This window comes from Mytilus edulis, chromosome 9 (genome assembly GCF_963676685.1).
Source record: "Mytilus edulis chromosome 9, xbMytEdul2.2, whole genome shotgun sequence".
Taxonomy (NCBI): domain Eukaryota; kingdom Metazoa; phylum Mollusca; class Bivalvia; order Mytilida; family Mytilidae; genus Mytilus; species Mytilus edulis.
In genome coordinates this window covers 66,545,986-66,565,829 of record NC_092352.1, presented here as the reverse complement: position 1 = coordinate 66,565,829, position 19,844 = coordinate 66,545,986, and the positions used below count along the sequence as shown (strand labels likewise).

General features: G+C 32.2%; 1 protein-coding gene across 2 annotated transcripts in view; it reads left to right on the top strand.

The window, feature by feature from the left end:
- Window positions 1-19,844, top strand: part of LOC139488885 (RYamide receptor-like) — a 65,038-nt gene that overhangs the window by 28,626 nt on the left and 16,568 nt on the right. The window contains exons 1-2 of one of the 2 annotated variants that reach the window (XM_071274842.1): window positions 7,288-7,567; window positions 15,475-16,435. In XM_071274842.1, coding sequence (XP_071130943.1) covers window positions 15,671-16,435 — 765 coding nt within the window. In that variant the 5' untranslated portion in view covers window positions 7,288-7,567; window positions 15,475-15,670. Of the gene's footprint in view, window positions 1-7,287; window positions 7,568-15,474; window positions 16,436-19,844 lie in introns of those variants that run through there. The other variant, XM_071274843.1, reaches the window with a different exon arrangement.

Genomic DNA, 19,844 nt, shown 5'->3' with positions numbered 1-19,844 from the left:
TTCGTGTGTCGGGTATGTCTGGAAGGTGTGTATTAGAGTCATCAAGATTTGATTGACCACAAAAATAATCATTAAATATTTTTGCCTTTTTTGTATCTTCACAGATCAGATCATCATCTATCTGTAAAGGGGGAATGCTGCGACTGTCGCTGGAGTCACATTTCATCAAAGATTTAATAAGACTCCAATATTGTTTGCCACCATGAGTTTCAGATATAATTTTGGTTGACAATTTTGAAAAATAATCAGTTTTAGAGTTTAAAACTAGTTTATTACACTTATTCCTAACTAATCGAAATTTTGTCCAGTCCGGAGCAGAATTTGTTTTTTTGGCTCTTTTATGGATACGATTTTTTTTACGAATCATCCTTTTGATATCAGCGGTAAGCCATGGTGGTTTATCTTTTCTGACTGTAATAATTCGGTTAGGAATGTTTTTATCTGCCTTGTCAATAATTTCGTCCGTTATGGCACGTGCTATGACATCAACGTCATTGGAAATAAATAAAGCATCCCAATCAACAAGTGATAGCTGGTGTCTATATGAGTCATAATCACCTCTATCATACATGTATACTTTACGCTTAAAAACTTGATGTAACTTGCATGGCTGGGTAAGGATACCTATTACAGGTAAATGATATCGTATTTGATCAAGTAACGGGGCCCCAACATCAGAAAATAGGAGGTTAACAGGGTCATTTACTAAAATAAGGTCTAGAAGTGATGAACTGTGTTCTGTAATATAAGTTGGATCGGAGATAACTTGATGTAGACTGAATTGTGCTTTAATCATGCTAATTCTATCATTAGTGGTGTTCCTTAACTGGTTGGTGTTAAAATCACCTGTAACTATGATATCTAAATTGCATGATAAGGCAAGGTCGATAGACTGTTCTATGTTGTCCCATACCTGTGGGCTACTGTTAGGTGGGACGTAAAAGGTCCCATAAAGATATTTTTTGGTCTTGAATCTTACTTCGAGCCATATACACTCAGTACCACAGACCACTAAGTCTCGCCTTTCGGAGCAATTCAAGTTATCTTTAACATATACTATAACACCTCCCCCTGCCTTCCCCACCCGATCTCTTCGGAATGGTGTTTTATAACCCGGTAATAAAATGGCTTCATTGCTTACTTGCGATGAAAGCCAACTTTCGGTAAACGAGAGTAATTCATGGCAAGAATATTCAGCGGCAATCAACTCAAGCTTCGGAACAATACTCTGAATATTAAGATGCATAAATGAAACAGCATTTTTAAAAACATCATCTTGGCTACTATTACTACTAAAGCTTGACTCTGTAGTCAACGGACCTGGATTTAGAGACCTTTGGCTAGATAGTATCTAGTATACATGTATATTGTTAGACAATTAGTTTCGTTCTGTGTTTTCTTATACTCGTCATCATGGTCATATCACGGCCTTTTAATTTCGGCCTATGGTCTGAATGGTATAATATAAATGGGTGCTCGATCGTTTGATACGCTTTCGTTCGTCTTTTCGTCTCCATTTCTCGACTCTTCCATTTGATAAATGAGCCTTCGATAGTTTTTCGTATATTTCAAAGTCTAATCTGAAAAGGGTATAAATTTGGCTACATACATTCGGAAACTTATACAAATAAGGACTTCCGTTTGGCTGTGCAGAATGTTGTCAAGTCCGCCTATAAAGATGATATTTAAACTGTTGCCCTACTTTAAGAAAGCATATTGGTATATGATGCTTAAGATACATTTATTTATAAGAAGTCCTTATTGGTTGTATTTTCTGTTCCCATCATACATAAGGTAGGATCCTTTTCTCGAGTTTGAGTTCTCTTAGAACACGGTGATTATCAGCTTGTACATCTTATACACAAACATGAATGCTACATGTATGAATTAGGATTCTTCCTGGAGAGACAAAACGTAATAACCATAATAAATTTGTATCTTAGCTTCTATGTGGTCTTTTATTTGTTAAAAATAAGTACCAACAGAGTAGTTTAAAATAAACGTTGTTATCATATAGTAATACATACGTGCTATGTGTATCTAAATTGATTTAAGATAAATAACCACAATACTACTATACAAAAGTGTTTTCTACATATTATTATTAATAGGCATATATTGTTACACCTTGAAAACTTAAGAATTGTGAAATATTTTGCGCAGTTACAATACCTCTAAGCTATGTAAGAATAAAGTGTTTAGGAGTCTTAATTAAAAATTATGTGTCAAATAACAATAACAACAGAAAAGAAGAAAACTTATAATGATATTTTGTCTGCCATTATCATCATTACTGCCATAGTTTGCCATTTCTAAGGTTTAATAGACAAAAAGTGAAGCCTGGTATCTGACGAGTTTAACTAGTATACACATGTTCAATATACGTATTATTTCTTGCTGTGATGTCCTTAAGTTCTTGACAGTCGGCTTGCATTTCTTCTATAGATTCTAGTTGAACTATTCAACAACAATTAGCAGGGCTGTGAAAGCGAACTTGAATCACAGCGGAGGCTCGCTTAATCTGTATTGCCGAATATTGAAAATGTCTTCCATAACTCTATAAGATTTAATCATTTTGAGGACAAAATCAAAAGTATTTCGACTTTTCCAATCAAACGACTGTTTAAAAAATTAAAGAAGGTAATTTAGATTCCAGAAAGATAACCTTGAAACTGCTGAATAGTCTTGATCATAAAGCCTGCTATTATACTAGCAGAAAGAAAAATCTTAATGAAGCTTCTGTTAGCAATTCAAAATCAAAATAATAATTATAAAAGTATTTTACCAAACAACCGGTTACAACCAAGCCATTTGTCGATAAATTATATTCTATTCAAATGTTTGTAACAATAATTAATCCTCTTCTTTGACCTGGTCGGTATCAAATAAGAGAAATACAAAAACAAAGTTCAATTAAATATAATACTATTGAGATAGATACCCGATGGTAAATATTGACCGTTTCGTTACGACTGAAGCTTTGACGCAAGAATTTCTTGATACTTGAAACAATAGAGTAAATAAATGAACGATTCATATGTTACACGTTCCCAGGAAAAAAAAGAAATAATTCAGCAAATGTTTAATTTGCACTCTAAGAATTGATTTGTTAATTATTTACAGCTTGCGTGTATAGCATTTGCCATTTAGCATCCGATGTTATTTTTGAAAGGTAACCATACTGAGTTCTCACGATCCCGTACTAGGAACGTTTCCGGAAACTCCGATTATAAATTCAATTTCCTGGATTTTTAACTACCAAAACTAGAGTTAACTATCGTCCAATTATGTCTGTTTATGGTTGCTCACCCACGTTTGTCAATATAACGAAACTATAAACAACTGTCATACAAGTGGGAGGTTGAGCTAGCAATAAAACTATGTGTAACCTCCATGTAACTTTGGAAATGCAAGTAAGTCAAGGACACAACATGTACATTTTTGTGTAGTTAAGTCCCACTTGTTATGTTGGTTGTAATGTTTGATGTAGTAATTTTATTTACATCCCCCGTTTTTGAATTTACATTGAAGTTGTTAAATTATGCTAAAAAACAGGGATCGAAGGTCGTACGCTGACCTTTAGTTACTTTCTTTCGTCATTTGGTCTCTGGTGCGCTGCTGTCTCATTGGCAGTCCTACCAGATATCCGTTTTTTATATGCGTGCATTGTATTCAAACATTTTTGTACTTTAGAAAAAGTAAATACACGTGTAGCTATCCTCAGAATACTAAAAAAAAAAATGCATATTGTTATCATATAACAGTCCCAGAACTAACCTAAACACAAATAAGTATGCAACCAATAGATCTAGTTTATACAAAAATTTAAAAAACAAAACCTCTGCAAAATATCTAACCATTTATTAGATGAATTTAAACCAGCAGCCTAATTAGCGAAATTATAAATGTATTGAATTTTAAAAATTAAAATGATCGAATACACGGTAGGTATAGTGTCCGGCTAGGATCGTGGTTTTTCGAGTGATTTGGTTCATATTTTTCGAGTTTAGTTCGGGCTTTTTCGAGTGATAAAACATGCGATAAGTTCAATTAAGAGATATTTCGTAATTATAACAGTTTTTAACATTACTACCAATCTTATATTAAATACTGTATATGTTTTGATCAACAAAGACGATCAATTTCCTTGTATTTAGTAATAATAATAGAAAATCAGTGTTTGTTATTGTCCGGGTTTTTTCGAGAGCAACTGTGAAATCGTCCGGGTTTTTTTAAAGAAAATCTGAAGGTATTCTCGACTTTAAAAAAAGGACTTTTTTCTAGTTTATAACTGTAATTAAGTGGACAATATCATACATTCCCAATTAGTCATCAACAAATCTTTTTTCAACTTAATGCAAATATTCTGTTTGAAGAGCGTTATACAACTACTTTCCAGTGTTCACTTTAGAAATAACTTGATCCTTTACAAAAATGTGTCTTATGTTCTTCTCATATATTTTATGATAGTATGATACTAAACCCCTAACGGGAGGGATTGTACCTGATATTCATATGATGAAGACATAATCTTTCAATCAGTTTAATTGAGGTCTGGAGCTGGCATGTCAGTTAACTGCTAGTAGTCTGTTGTTATTTATGTATTATTGTCATTTTATTTATTTTCTTTTGTTACATCTTTTGACATCAGACTCGGACTTCTCTTGAACTGAATTTTAATGTGCGTATTGTTATTCTTTTACTTTTCTACATTGGCTAGAGGTATAGGGGGAGGGTTGAGATCTCATAAACATGTTTAACCCCGCCGCAATTTTGCGCCTGTCCCAAGTCAGGAGCCTCTGGCCTTTGTTAGTCTTGTATGATTTTAATTTTTAGTTTCTTGTGTATAATTCGGAGTTTAGTATGACGTCCATTATCACTGTACTATTATGCATATTTTAGGGGCCAGCTGAAGGACACCTACGGGTGCGGGAATTCTCGCTACATTGAAGACCCATTGGTTGCCTTCGGCTGTTGTTTGCTCTATGGTCGGGTGGTTGTCGCTTTGACATATTCACCATTTCCTTTCTCAATTTTATTACTAGAATATCATGCAGGGAACTCATATTCATTTTAACTTCATTTCATGCGACTTTTGATTTTACAGTTAATAATATGTCTTGTGGTAAACTCCGGAGATTAATAAAAGAAATCTATTAATAAAAAAACATTAAAAAAAAACACACACACTTAATCCACCCCATTTTCATTGCCATTGAACACAAAATTTGAATTAAATGTCAGATAAAATCAACAATGAAATGAATAGTTCATTAGCCTAAATATGATCCTTTAGCAACGATAGACAAATGCAAAATGTGTATATTATATGCTATCACCAGCTAGATTGTCAAATGTTTTGAACGACACCAGGAACAACATTGTAATGTCTAACTTGATTAATATTCATATTTTCCACTTTTTAGACACTTTTTTTGATTGAAAGGAAGTTATCATGGTGTTTAGTTGCTGTATGACCAATTATTATATTTGCATAATTAGACACCTCCTCACAGTTGTAGCATTTAGTTTTTTTCGGTTTCCAATTCTAAAACAAAACATAAATAACACAAGATACAAGACATATATATAATGAAATATCTAAGATGTAGACTCTTTTAAGAACAAGCATACATCTCATCTTATACAATATATGTACATTGTATGTACGTCTCAATTCGAATGATCTATGCTTATGTTCCGGACCATATGATTATTAGGACCATACGCGTATGGACACGATTATACGCGTATACTCATATGGTCAAACTGTACGCGTATGGTCGGACCATATGATAGATATAGGAAGATGTGTTATAACGAGACAACAAATAACAATTTATAAAAATAAACCATTATAGGCCAAGATACGGCCTTCAAAACAGGGCCTTGGCTCACACCGAACAACAAGCTATAAAGGGCCCCCAAATAACTAGTTCAAAACCATTTAAACGGGAAAACTAACGGGGTAGGGGTGGGACGGGGTAGAAAAAAAGGAAAATTTTAAACGAAAGATATATTTATGTTACTTGGAATAAAGTGGAAAAACATATATTGATTTGGCGAAAGAGGTGGCGAAAAAAATAATTGCCAAAGGGGAAACTCAATTTGGGAGCATATAGGTATACATTAGAAACGATTCAATAATACAATAAACTTATCTATAACAAAGACGGTTACATGAAATGTATTAATTTTATAGTTCAAAGGCTACTCAAAATAGCACAAGTTACAAATTGAAACCCATTGTCTTTCAATTTATTGTCTTAATCTGGGTATATCTGTTTTCTGTCCGTCTCTAGTATCAATTATTAGACTCTTTATCATATCGACTTTTTTTGTCAGTTAGTAAAACAGTTGAACTCTAGTTTAATAGTTCATTAAGGCATTTTTGAAAGTTATCATCCAAGTCGACATTTTGCTGTTCAGTAATAGTTATCCCATGAGGTCCAAATACTTACATGTATATGGTCCGGAACACTCACATTAGATTGTTGACATCACGGATATATACTGTACAAAAAAAAGAAAAAGAATATATACAAATGAACGATACTTGTTTCAAGATGTGCCTTGAAAGTACTTAATTTGAGAGCTTTTATTTCATAGTTTTTAAACGTAAACACATAACATTTTAGCTATAAGAAATGTGTATAATCACTCGACAAAAAAAAAAGACACACTCGAAAAATCCCGGACTGCTCTCGAAAAAGCCCGGACATGAAAAACTGAATTTAGTCTCAAAATGTCGTTTTCAATGCAATAACACTAGTTTTTGTAAAGTGTCTGTATATCTAAGGATATATAGATTAAATTTTGCAATTCCTTCGACATTTGCATTGGTATGTGAAATAAAATGGCTTTATTCGGTATTTTGGAATAAAAGCAGTTTAAGGATAAATTCAACTTTTTAAACGAAAAGCAATATCAGAATGATACTGTCTTTATATTTCAAATACTAACATATCATGTATAACCTTGTATATCAAACACCAGCGTTTATATCACGTCTTGTTAGAAAAGAAGTCTGTTTATTTACATTTTTTTATCATATTCACTCGAAAAAAGTGGTCACTCGAAAAAGCCCGATCAAATCACTCGAAAAACCATGATCCTAGCCGGACACTATACCTACCGTAGAATATATTATATCAAATTGATTAAGAGACGTACTTTTAACTTTAGTATTTAAAAGTCAACATTCGTGAATGTATTGAACTTTTTAATTAATATTTGTTACGCATGTTGACTCATGTTACAATTATTATCAATGTTGTTCATCTAACACAAGAAGATTTATTATGTCAAATCGGAATATTATTTTAGCGATAATTGAATTGGACATACCCGTTGGCTTATTGAACGTTATAAAAAGTCTTAAATGGACAGTGACCTGAAGATTTTAAAAGTTTACCGGTTCTTATATATATTTATCCTATTGAAACATAAAACTGGATACCAATCTGTACGAGCTCGTGACTAACTTCTTTATTATTTTAAGATTTTGTCGATAATTGTATTGAGATTGTGATAATGAATAGGGCGACGTTGTAACTTTTAACAGTTGGTAAGCATTTTTTTGTTTCTAATGGTGGTTATGGATTAATTATATAATTATTTAATAAAACATATTTATTTTATGACAATTTTCATATGCGATGTTGTGTTTGAATTCAATGGTCATTACGGAATTTTAAAACGTAACATTTGAAGGTATCTGATTACTTATTTTGTAAGTCAATATTAATTCTTGTATGTAATAAGATAACAGATTTTTTTTTTCGTGAAAAAAGTATTTAGATTACAATTTTCTTTTTTGCGTCATATGACACAAAGCTAATGTAGCGATCTTCACTGAAGATGTAACTACGCAATACTTGATTTCTAACAAAAGATTATTTTGTTTATTTCCAAAATATATTAACGATTGTATTGTTCAATAGTGTTAGGACCAGAAGTACATTATAGAGCCTATATCATTTAAATTGATGACTCTAAAAGAAAATTTCATAATATGTATATACTTATTGCTTGCTTTACATATGTACAGTGCAACCAGTCATTGCTTACTCAGGATGAAATAAATGAACAAATAATATGTAATGATAAATAAGTACAGCAAAGTTGCTGAAATGCCACTAAAAGGGGGGTGAACTTTATATTAAGCTATTTTACGATATGTTATTCTATGACGATACTAAGATTACTGATTTAGATATTATAACGTAGTCTAATTATCTTACTTCATGCATTTTACTTTTTTTTAAATTTAATTTAGAACGTTCAATAATTTGCGACGATTTCAATTTGCAAGTGTAATGGAATAAAAATGAATTCTTTTCTGGCGAACGCAAAGCTATTCTGTGTCTTAATATACAATAGCATAAAGATACACCCAATGAAACAAATTTCAAAACATTAGGAAATTAATAGCAACATATTATGTCATTACAGATTGTTATTTCAGCATCAATAAATCCATTGAGAACTGCAATTTTAACAAGAAGTTGAGACAAAATAAAGTAACAGCTAATTTGATATTAATGTTGGTGCCAACTAGTAAATAAATAGTTCAAATTGCATCTTACAGTGCATTTATTTTTAGAAATAATTTGGAAAACTAGGAAGTTGCTAAACTGGTTTACAAATAAACTAAATAAATATTTGTATAGTCTTGAGTTAAGATCTTCTGCCAATTGTTTGTTTATGAACATACTTCTGTCATAGAACTTACAGTGTTAGGTTTTCTATACATCCAATTAGTTGGATATGTAGAAACAGTTGCTTGAACAAAAATCGCCAGTCGGTCAATACATCTCGGGCTACATAAATCAGTAAACTTGGTTCTTCAACATGTTACCCAAAAACATGATTTATGGATTGTTTTCCATCTAATTCGCTGAATACAAACAATAATTGTTAAATATTAATGGCAGTCATTCTTTTTCATCCGTAACATTCATCTTTTTTTTAATGTAACTTCAAAAAGTTGTCATAGGATAGCAAAGGCACATCCAAAAAAGAATACAGGAAAGAAGTTTCTGCTTGCAATGCAAAACCCATCGTATTTGTCATCACAGAAGAGCTCAGATGCTCATACTCATCGGCGATGTCACAATCGATATAAATTGGACGGGAATGTGGTTACGACTTACGGAACACAATCCAAAAATTTGGACTTATATTCATATTGTTCGCTTAGATCTAATTTGTTTTCAAAAAGCTAGTTTGTTCGGTTCCTGTCGTTCAGACGATAATATACTAAATGTAGAATGAATGTCCCCGCATCGTTGGTTTCGTGCTTGACTCGAGTGCTGGAGGTAGTGGACTCGATTCAAAAATAAACTTGAACATTATTACTATTTTTTACATGACAAAGACCGCTGTATTCGGAATAAGAATGGTAGGTCAGGATGAAGGGACATGCATTTTGTGGAATGTGATTTTGCGAACAAGAAAGTTGAAATCTACTCAGCCTAACTTTCTATTAAATATTATGGTTCATTATGATATCACATAAACAGTTTCTCGTCCTGATATGCACTAATATTTGCCACTGAACGTCAAAACACAAACCCATCATCCACATCCACATCATCGGTAAATAACTTTATTTGATTTTGATTTTTTAAACAGTATCACCTTTCCATAGGCCGATTGATTGGTCGTTGGTGTTATACGCCACGTTCAGTAATATTAGTTAAATCGTAGTGATCAGTTTTAATTGGTGACGGACGCCAATGTACCTGGATAGAACCACCGACCTTCGACCTTCTGTAGGCTATTCTTGTCAATAAAATTCGGTGTAGGACCAAGCAATATCGGTGTCGACAGGCCAATGATACGACAAGCCAGTGATACGTACTGTATATAGAATGAAATTCAAAACAGTGTGGCTGTGGCCATTGATTGACACATTAAATTCATCCATTGACTGGGACAATTTACGTGAACGTTTGTCTGTAACGACCACTGTTCACGACGTACCTACGATAGACATTTAAACTGTGGGGTCACCAAAGGTTTCTTAACGCCTTTAATTATAAAATAATTCGAAAAATTAATCAGGAATAACCTTTATGTTTTGATTTATATAATTGATATAAATCAAAACATCGTGTTATTTCTGATTAATTTTTCGAATTACTTTATTAAGGTGTTGAGAACCTTTGGTGACCCCATAGTTTAAGTGTCTTTAAAATGTACATAATGAGCAGCGGTCGTTACATACAAACGTTCACCTAAATTGTCCCAGTCAATGGATGAATTTAATGTGTCAATCAATGGCCACAGCCACACTGTTTTGAATTTCATTCTATAAACTGTTTAGACTACTCAGCCACACAACACTAAACCCCTACCCCAACCGTACATGGAAAACATCAAATATAGAAAACGTAAATTCTGAAAACTCGGATGCTTTACCATGTAGATTTGTGAATAACATTTTTTGCAAGACCAGCATTCCAAACCAAATTAGAATGATTTTTTTTAATAATATGCTGTTTTTTAAAGACCTATATTTTTTTCGAATTACACTAATCACATTTATCATATATTTATTACAAAATACAGCTTTTTTCTATATTTAATAAAGGTTATTTTTCCCAGTCTGTATCACCTACCCTGTATCGCATACCCCGTATCGCATGGCTAAACCCGTATCGCATACCCCGTATCGCATACCTAGCGTTACGTCATAATTCGAATGACGTCATCGTTTGACCTATGACGTCCAGTTACTCTATTTGCAATCCTTGCATAGGAAAAAAATGAGTTCCCACTAAAACAAATGTCCTATCATTTCAACTTAAATCGATATTTTCCCAAAAATTATTTCCCAGTAACTTTATGAGTCACTTTTATATATGTATAATATATATACAACTCGTCTAAACATCAACCCAACAATGTTAGATCTGTAAATTATATATATATATATAAAAGACACATTAAGATGTAGAAATGTCTGAAGTTTTATTTTTTGTTTGGTCATAATTTTCGTGAATTTTCAGTACCTGATGGATTAAACACAAATGCAAATTTTATTTTTATTTGGTTAGAATAGATAGCAAACTTTTCAAGGAATATTTTTCTCGTCAAATAAACAATAAAACTTTAAACATTTCTACATCTTTGAAAAATATTAATTTTAGTTGAAATAATAGGACAGTATTGTTAGAGGATGCATTTTAATACAGATGTATGGTTTTAAACGTATATTGAAAATGTAATAGGTTAAAGAGGACATTACGATGTGGATATTAAGCAAACAAGGAAGTCAATAAAAATAAAGTCAGCTGGAAAAATACAAGAAAATCATAATGTTCTTTTCTAGCTTATAATTTCAGACTATATCCCATGAATCTGATTCTATTAGAATACATGATAAACAGAATAATACATGGCAACATCCGTATCGCATGCTGTATCACCAGTATTGAAACATCATGTAAAATCAACAGGGATATTTCACACTCATCAAAAGCATGCATGTCTTATCATGTCAATATTGTAAACAAAACAAAGCAATATTCTGTTTAGAAAAGCTACTAACGCCTTGTAAATCACTAAATATGATAGTTTTATCTGTAATATGTGATATGGCTAGTTTAAACTAAAATTAAATGATTGCAGACGGCACGCGTGCAAATCAATGCAATAATTATTAAGATATTTCAAATAAACATCTGTTACAATTCAAAACTGTTATGTTGAAATATGAAAATTGAGTAAATTAGGCAAAAAACTTGTGGTTGGGAAAATTACGTCTATCAATTTGTAGGGCGGAACAAACTTTTCGACATTTTCTTATATTATTAATTCGTATATTTGAACACATTTGATTCGTTTAGGGATAGTCACATGTTAAACTATATTTTCGAAGGTAGAGAGAAAACGGCGGATAGCAAAAAGCATATTGACCGGCAAAAAGCATATTGCACGGTTATTTTTAGAATATCTAAAAACCGATATACTTCGTGACGTCATGTTATGAATTTCAGGATATTGTTTAACGTTTTGAAACAAATGATATCCGTGATCCATTATTTGACGAAAAAAATCTTCAAATACATAAGATGTCAAAAAAAAAGTAAATGAAATAACAACTAATATGTTGTTATTGTCAAAGAGACAATGTAATAATTTATCACATATTTAATTTCTGCAGAAAAGAGAAAAAAAGTCAATTATAACAATTTAATGAAAGATAAAAGGTAAAATCTTAAACATTTTATCACAATCGTGTCGTTAAGGACGCAGTGACGTCACGTCATTTAGAATCAGGGCACAATATCAATATGCTCTTTTTTGCCCCGGGCAATTTTGAGGTTATTGCATATGCAAAACCAGACGTATTCGTAACAAATATGTGATAAAATAAAGTTTCAACAAACCTAAATGACGATTTTGATACAAACATGGTCGGAAATTAATAATATAACAAATATAGACTTTGTATGAGGTCAATACAGGATATATCGACCCAAAGAAGTATATCGACCTCGGACTTCGTCCTCAGTCAATATACTTCTTTCAGGTCAATATATCCTTGTATCGACCTCATACAAAGGCTATATTTGTATAATATTGTAATTGTCATCTCTGAGTTTTGATATTTAAAAGAGGTACAGAAGATACAAAAACGACAATAGGCCTCGGTGAAGCCGCTACTCTCCTATGAAGGTATGGAATCGGCCGAGTACTGACGAATGACCAAAAGGAAATCCCATTTCATAAGTTGAAAGAATGCACAATAAATTTTAGAAAACTAAATATTGAGAAACACCGACCGCGCGCGGGTGTTCTCTGATGCTCCGAAAATGGTAAGCAGCTCATGCTTTTTGATAACACCGCCGTGTTGCTCATATTAAGAACAAGTTCGGTGATTGATGTTAGAATGAAAAAGACATATACGATACACCTAATCCAAGTAACTAACACCGATGGTCAGTTCTCATTTGACAAACTAACACAAATGTAGCAAAATGTCGACTATGAAAATATCATACAGTGTCAATAATTTTATTGCAATTATTCGTTATTTTCTTTGTGGAAATATTATTTATACCCACCAATATAAACATGAATCGATCAAACAAATTATCAATCGTAATAAATCCAAATATTAATAAATCTAATTGATTTTAACAGATTATATATTACAACGACACTTTTTTAAATCAAAGACATCACAGTTATGGCGGTATTTCACGCGAGGTGAATGAAATAATCACATAAAACAAGACTTGGTGTTATTTCAATTTTGTAATAACTGTATTAATACCTTTAATTCGATTTTAAAAGACCTGCATACCAGAAGATACCTTTTGGGTAATACGTGTTAATTTGTTTCGTCCTTAATTTGCACCAAACATTTGCCACTGGACGTATCCCAGGTATTAATCAATCTATGTCGCATCTTTAATTTCTTAAAACATCAGACATTATTATTTTTATTTGTAACATGCCTTATACGAAAATAGTTATAAAAGTTTAGCGTAGACATTTGTTAAATGCTATCAAGTATTCTTTTTCGCAACTAACGAATAATTACTAAGCATCATCATTACTAACATTATATGTATTATAAAAGACAACTTAAGGATTTTGCACGATTATGATGGTACATCAACGTCACCGGAAATTGGCCATACTGAAGTTTGTATGCGTGCATGGCTGTTTTTTTTCAGATCTTGTGCGGTATCATATATGACAATTGTTTCTGACATTTTATCTCCAGATACTATGGCATCGCTGTAAAAAAAAGATCTAAAGTATACAGAATAAAGCTTTGAAAAAAAGAACAATACATATCTTGTCTTCAACATATTGAACTCTGAAAAACAAGATATGTATCGTACTGTTTTTTTGGAGTTCAATATGTTAAACATAATTAGAATACGAGTTTATCAGTTGGATTGCCTTAATCTTACGGTGTATATATATCTCCTTATTTAGCACAACCACGTGACATTGGACATACCGGATACAATTGTTTACAGTCGATTATTTCAATTGGATTGAAGTTATCAGTTTGTCCTACCAACGTTTGTATTTTAATAGTTTTCGGCATCGATTATCAATGATTGAAGATACACCAACTGTCGAATTGCGCATCTGGTGCAGTTACATCGCTCTGTTAGTAAAAAATAAGGGAATATAATGCGACGGTGCTAATCAAAATCATTTCAATATGTTCTTTAAAAGCATTACATGATCTTTACACAGATGCATTTTTAATGTAGAAAAAATAAATAAGCACGATCTTTAATCTTCAGTTTTCTTTGATAAAAATAAACAACGTGTTAGATATAATAAACATTATTACGTTTGTTAATTTTGAAAATATCTTTATGCTACTTGATAAAACAGATAGCAAATGTATACTCAACCTCAATAACCAATTCCTACTACTGAAAGTTTTAAATTCTGTGTACACACATATATATTATGTACGTATTTAAAAACAATCGGATAAATGCTAATGCTATTTGACTGAAATTGAATATGTCCCTTTATTTTTACGACAGTTACTATATATCTGATACAATTTCCAAAAAGATATAATAAACCACTATATGATTAGTCAGAAAATGTCCCGCTTTGAGAATAATCATTGAGGCATTCAGAAAAGGGGAATAATTCAAATTAGAAAATGCCTATTAATTGCTTTACCTTAATTAGGCTTTACTCGTCATTTATCTTCATAATAACTAGAAATGATCAGACTATGATGTTTTAAATGGAGAAATGAATATTGCATACTTGTTTTGAACACACATTTTCTATAATCATTGAATTTAACAAAAGCACCAATTAACGCGATCTATAATGTCAATTAGACTAACGCTTCCGAAAGTCTCGCATTACTATCAAATAAGTTATCTTTACTATCACTAGGAAGTAAAAAGACATTAAACCATTTGTTTAACGGTTTTTGTCGTAATTGAAATAAACCACTTTCCATGCTTTCTTTGATATCATAGCATCCTTTTTGTTGTATTTGAAAGCACTATGAAGTAATGTCCAAGTTACAGGATGTCACTGAAGTTGTCATATCAGTCCTATATGGCAGAGCTCTCTGTAACTAATAGTGCAGGAAACCAGTAACCGTGCCTAACTTATACTCCTACATCAATATCTATTATATTATGAACAATTTGTTTATGAATGTAGATTGTATGATTGGAGATACCGATTTGATTAAGATATCAACATTAATTACTGTACCACTGACTGTATATTAAGTAGCTTAATCTTTTATTCTCGTAAGCCAAGATAGATGTTCAATCATTCTCTGTATTAGCTTCTATCACAAAAAGTCAGTTATGAAAATATATGATTTAGTGATGTTATGTATGAGAGGTAAAGAAAAGCATAATAGAATGAATGGATAAATTGTGCCTACGCGTGAAAACTAGCAATAAATCTAAAGGTTATAATTAATATATTTATTTTATTTTTTTACAGGAGTTTATATAAATCATGTAAAAGGAAACAAAGACTTTCAGTGAAACAGATAATGCTCAATCAACTTTATATTTTGTCTGCTTCTGTGCTCATATCAGTATTGGAAAAAGCACGAGGGATTGGTGTTTTACAAAAAAAGTTATAAATACTGGAATAATTCTAAATCAAGTTTATTGGAACAGCAAGTTCTAAAAGTATGAGTGCCGATTCCTTTGATACGTCTCTAATGCCACTGGCAACAGACAACGGCACATTCCCGACTGAGTTGCCACCAGGACACAGTCCTCTGAAGTCACCAACATACTTAAAGGCTATAACAATATCTATGTATTCTGTTATCATTATTCTTGCTGTTGGTGGAAATAGTATCGTCTGCTACATTGTATTCCGAGCGCGAAGGATGAGAACAGTGATGAACTTCTTCATTGTTAGTTTAGCACTAAGTGATATTTTGATGGCAATATTTTGTATTCCGTTTACATTTCTTGCCAATCTTGTATTCAACTATTGGCCATTCGGAAAAATATTGTGCCCAGTTGTGACTTATTTACAAGTAGTTTCGGTGTTTTTGAGCTCATTTACTCTTGTTGCAATAAGCTTAGATAGATATATTGCGATTATATACCCACTTCGAAGGAAACTTACGAAAAAGCAAGCATTCATAGTTATTGCTAGTATTTGGGTTGTATCATTTTTAATTCCCATTCCGACAGCTGTGACGTCACGTTCACAAAAATATGTAAATACATCAACAGCTCCTTCATTTTGTGAGGAAATCCTTTGGGAAACTGAAGGTGCAAAACTGACATACAATGGAGTACTCTTCTTTTTGCAATATATAAATCCGTTGGTAATTCTGATCGTTACCTACGGGCGGATAAGCTATGTGATGTGGGCTATCAAGACTCCTGGCGAAGCCATGTCATCAAGGGATCAGCGTATGTCAGAATCTAAACGAAAGGTAAGATATCAGCAGTCATATACATAAATAAGTCTGTTAGTTTTCTCGTTTGAATTGTTTTACATTGTCATTTCGAGGCCTTTTATAGCTGACTATGGGTTTGGGCTTTGTTCATTGTTGAAGGCCGTACGGTAACCTATAGATGTTAATTTCTGTGTCATTTTGGTCACTTGTGAAGAGTTGTCTCATTGACAATCATACCACATCTTCTTTTATTTATATATAATAATTATTTTGTCGTTAAAAGCAGTCTGTTAAACACTTATTTTCCCCAAAAAACAAGAAACCTCGAAGTTTCTAATAGTACATTTATTGACGACAGCATGTAATTGCGATCTTATATACCTTTACGCATATACATTATTATCTTGGAATGGTGATTTGTAAATGCAATAGGTCAAAAGTATAACATTAGATATGTACGATTAACTAAATATCAAGAAACAATTCTGTCTAATAGTTTTTAGATAAGATTTACAATAACTAAAATATCAATAAACAATTCTGCCTAATAGTTTTTAGATAAGATTTACACACTCAGATGATACTGAAAACATATTCGATAAGCAAATGTATTTTGAAGTATAATGTACCGAAAAAAGTTAATTATATATAGAATTTTCGGAAAGAAAACGAATTCTGCTATTTTTTTTCCTATGTATGAACTGAATACAACAGCCGATTAGGAGATCAAGTGTAGGCTTATTGTTTCTTGAAATTCTTCTACTTATACCGATAAGATGTGTATAAAAAGGGAGATGTGGTATGGTTGTCAATGAGACAACTCTCCGAAAAGAGACCAATTAACGGAGAAAAAATCAATACCATATAGAGATGCAAATTTTATTTTGCCAAATGTATAAGTACACAACCACGTCCGACTCGAATTGAGATTTTGAAATAGAGTCATTGTTTATGGATGTTGTCAGAATGCTGCACTGTAAAGAAAACTTGTAAAATCTCTTTTAAGGTTTTTACATGTAGGTGGCCCTGTCCTCATGTTGCAGAGTAGTTCTCAACCACATACACCCTTCATATCGATCGAACTGGAATGATGTTATATTAAATCTGTTTTTAGTTTGCTCTCCTCGCCCTGAATATGCATGACATGATTTTCCTCTGATTATTAAGCAAGCAACCAAGGCTGTTGAAGGCCGTACCTTGATCTATAATGATTTACTTTTATAAATTGTTACTTAGTTGGAAGGTTGTCTCATTGTCAATCATACCAAATCTTCCTATATCTATTAACAATGGACCAGCAAGTTAAAATGTTAGTTAGCGAAACGTTGCTATTGTATTTGATAGAAATGTATATTCATCATAATCCCAATGATAAATTGTTTAAAAGCATAGTCCCGTTCCACCCGTCTCTCCAGTAAAATCTTTGCTAAAGTGGATGACCGTTATGGCTGTGTAGTGTGCCTAAAGCAGCCACGTGTACGTCCGGTTGGAATCCGATGCACCTTTAGGCAGTTGTCGCACTCGATTCATTGTTGTGAACGTATTTTTAAAATATTCATTGCAATAAGTCGGGGGTGTCTGAAGTTGGCCTTATCATATTCGTTTATCAAGAGACTTTCGTCTTTAGTGGAGTTCGTGTTGTTTCTTATTTTTTATTTATAACTGTTGATGTAAATGTCCTTTGGTATTTTGAGTATTTGTTAACTCCTTGGTTTTGATTGTTATTGTCCTTAACTCGGTCGACGATCTTGCAGAACGTACACATTAAGTTGATCGCTGGGCGTTTAAAAAATATCAACCAATAAATAAACAAAGATATTGAAGATTTCAGCACATAAACGATAACCTTTTAATACATACATGTATAATTCTGAAACACTGGCTTTTGTTAACTTGGTCAAAAAAGATATTTCCCAAAATTTCAGATTTTTTTAACAACAATTGCGCATATTTACATCAAGCCTCGTTACAATTAACCTTCGAATGCCTAGTACTAATGCACGCTGACAAACTAACGTTGTCCTGTTACTTAATCCAGCACAGAGATTTAAAGCCATATATATGTAATTTTGTAATGAAATGTTAATTAAACTGTTTGTTATCACAGAGTTTTGTGAAAATGTATACAAAAAGTCTCATAAAATCAATACCTTGTTCAGCTTCAATATTTTTTTAAAGAAATACAATTTAGTTTAAGTATTTTATTCTCTTCAAGAAAAAATACGTAACACGAACTGACAAATATTTCCACCACCAGGAAGGGAACAAACAAAAACCCACAGTTGGTGGAAATGCGCTTAATGTGGTCTGAATAAAAAAGCATCAGCTTCATTCTTGAATTTAGTCACTTATTCGATGTATGTAATTTTTGTCTGAGTTTCTGCAGTCGGTTCTCTACCACTTATATCCCGGTTAAGTCTGCCCCCTCATAAACATTGTTTGTTAACAGCTATGTATGATAAATGGGACAACTTACTGAAACATTAATTGAATGCGCAGTTTTCATTTGTAATATTCAACAGTACTCGAGTCAGTAATCGAAAGAAAAAGATTGTTTTAAATTAACGAAAACAAAATTAGAAGACAGTAATTTATTTGAAGCTATAATCAATGTTAAATACTAAATCATAGTTTATTTTAAATCAAAACATATTTGGAATGTTTTAACGACGATAAAATTCCAAAACCTTAAATTCAATGCATCTCTGTTTGGTATTAGTTTGTTTTGTTTTTATTTCATTCGCCAATTGTGCCAGCATTATCGTTTTTTTTTTATTAAACAGATTATTTTTCATACTTGCATTTCTTTCTAACACAAACGAAGCAAACGGCTTAGCGAGCACATGTTTTGATCATTTGTTTCTAACATGCGTTTGCAAAGTTTATATTAACTTTGACAAACTATGCACTCGCTAAAAATGTGTCTACAGTTTGTCGTTCATCGTTTGTTAGTACGAACGCTACATTAGTTTCTTAATTTTGAACTTTAGTAAAATTATAAGAAAACATTTGCACAATCTGCAAAAGGACAAACAATGCAGTGAAATCTTTGCCCTAGTGCCTATTATAGCGTATCAAGGTAACAAAAACATAAAAATGTATCACTTACTAAATCAAGGCAATAGTTGGACTTTTGAAAAGGGACCCATGCTTTAAAAAAAACCCCGAAAAATTGTTAGTAATAAGCTTAATTTTAGGCAACAAACTTTCAAACATGTGAAATAGAAAAAAAACGGTGTAAAATCTTGAGTTTTATTACGTATGATGGTTGAAGGAACTTCATTTAATTATTATTGAAAGTTCAAACAGGGTAAAAACTGATTAAACGATGCATTTGTTTCTACTTTTGTAGCGTTTAGCAAACGATAACAAACGCCGCATACCATTTATAAAATTGAGGTTAGAAAGAAATGCACTCAGAGTTATCACTCAAGTTTGTTTCCCC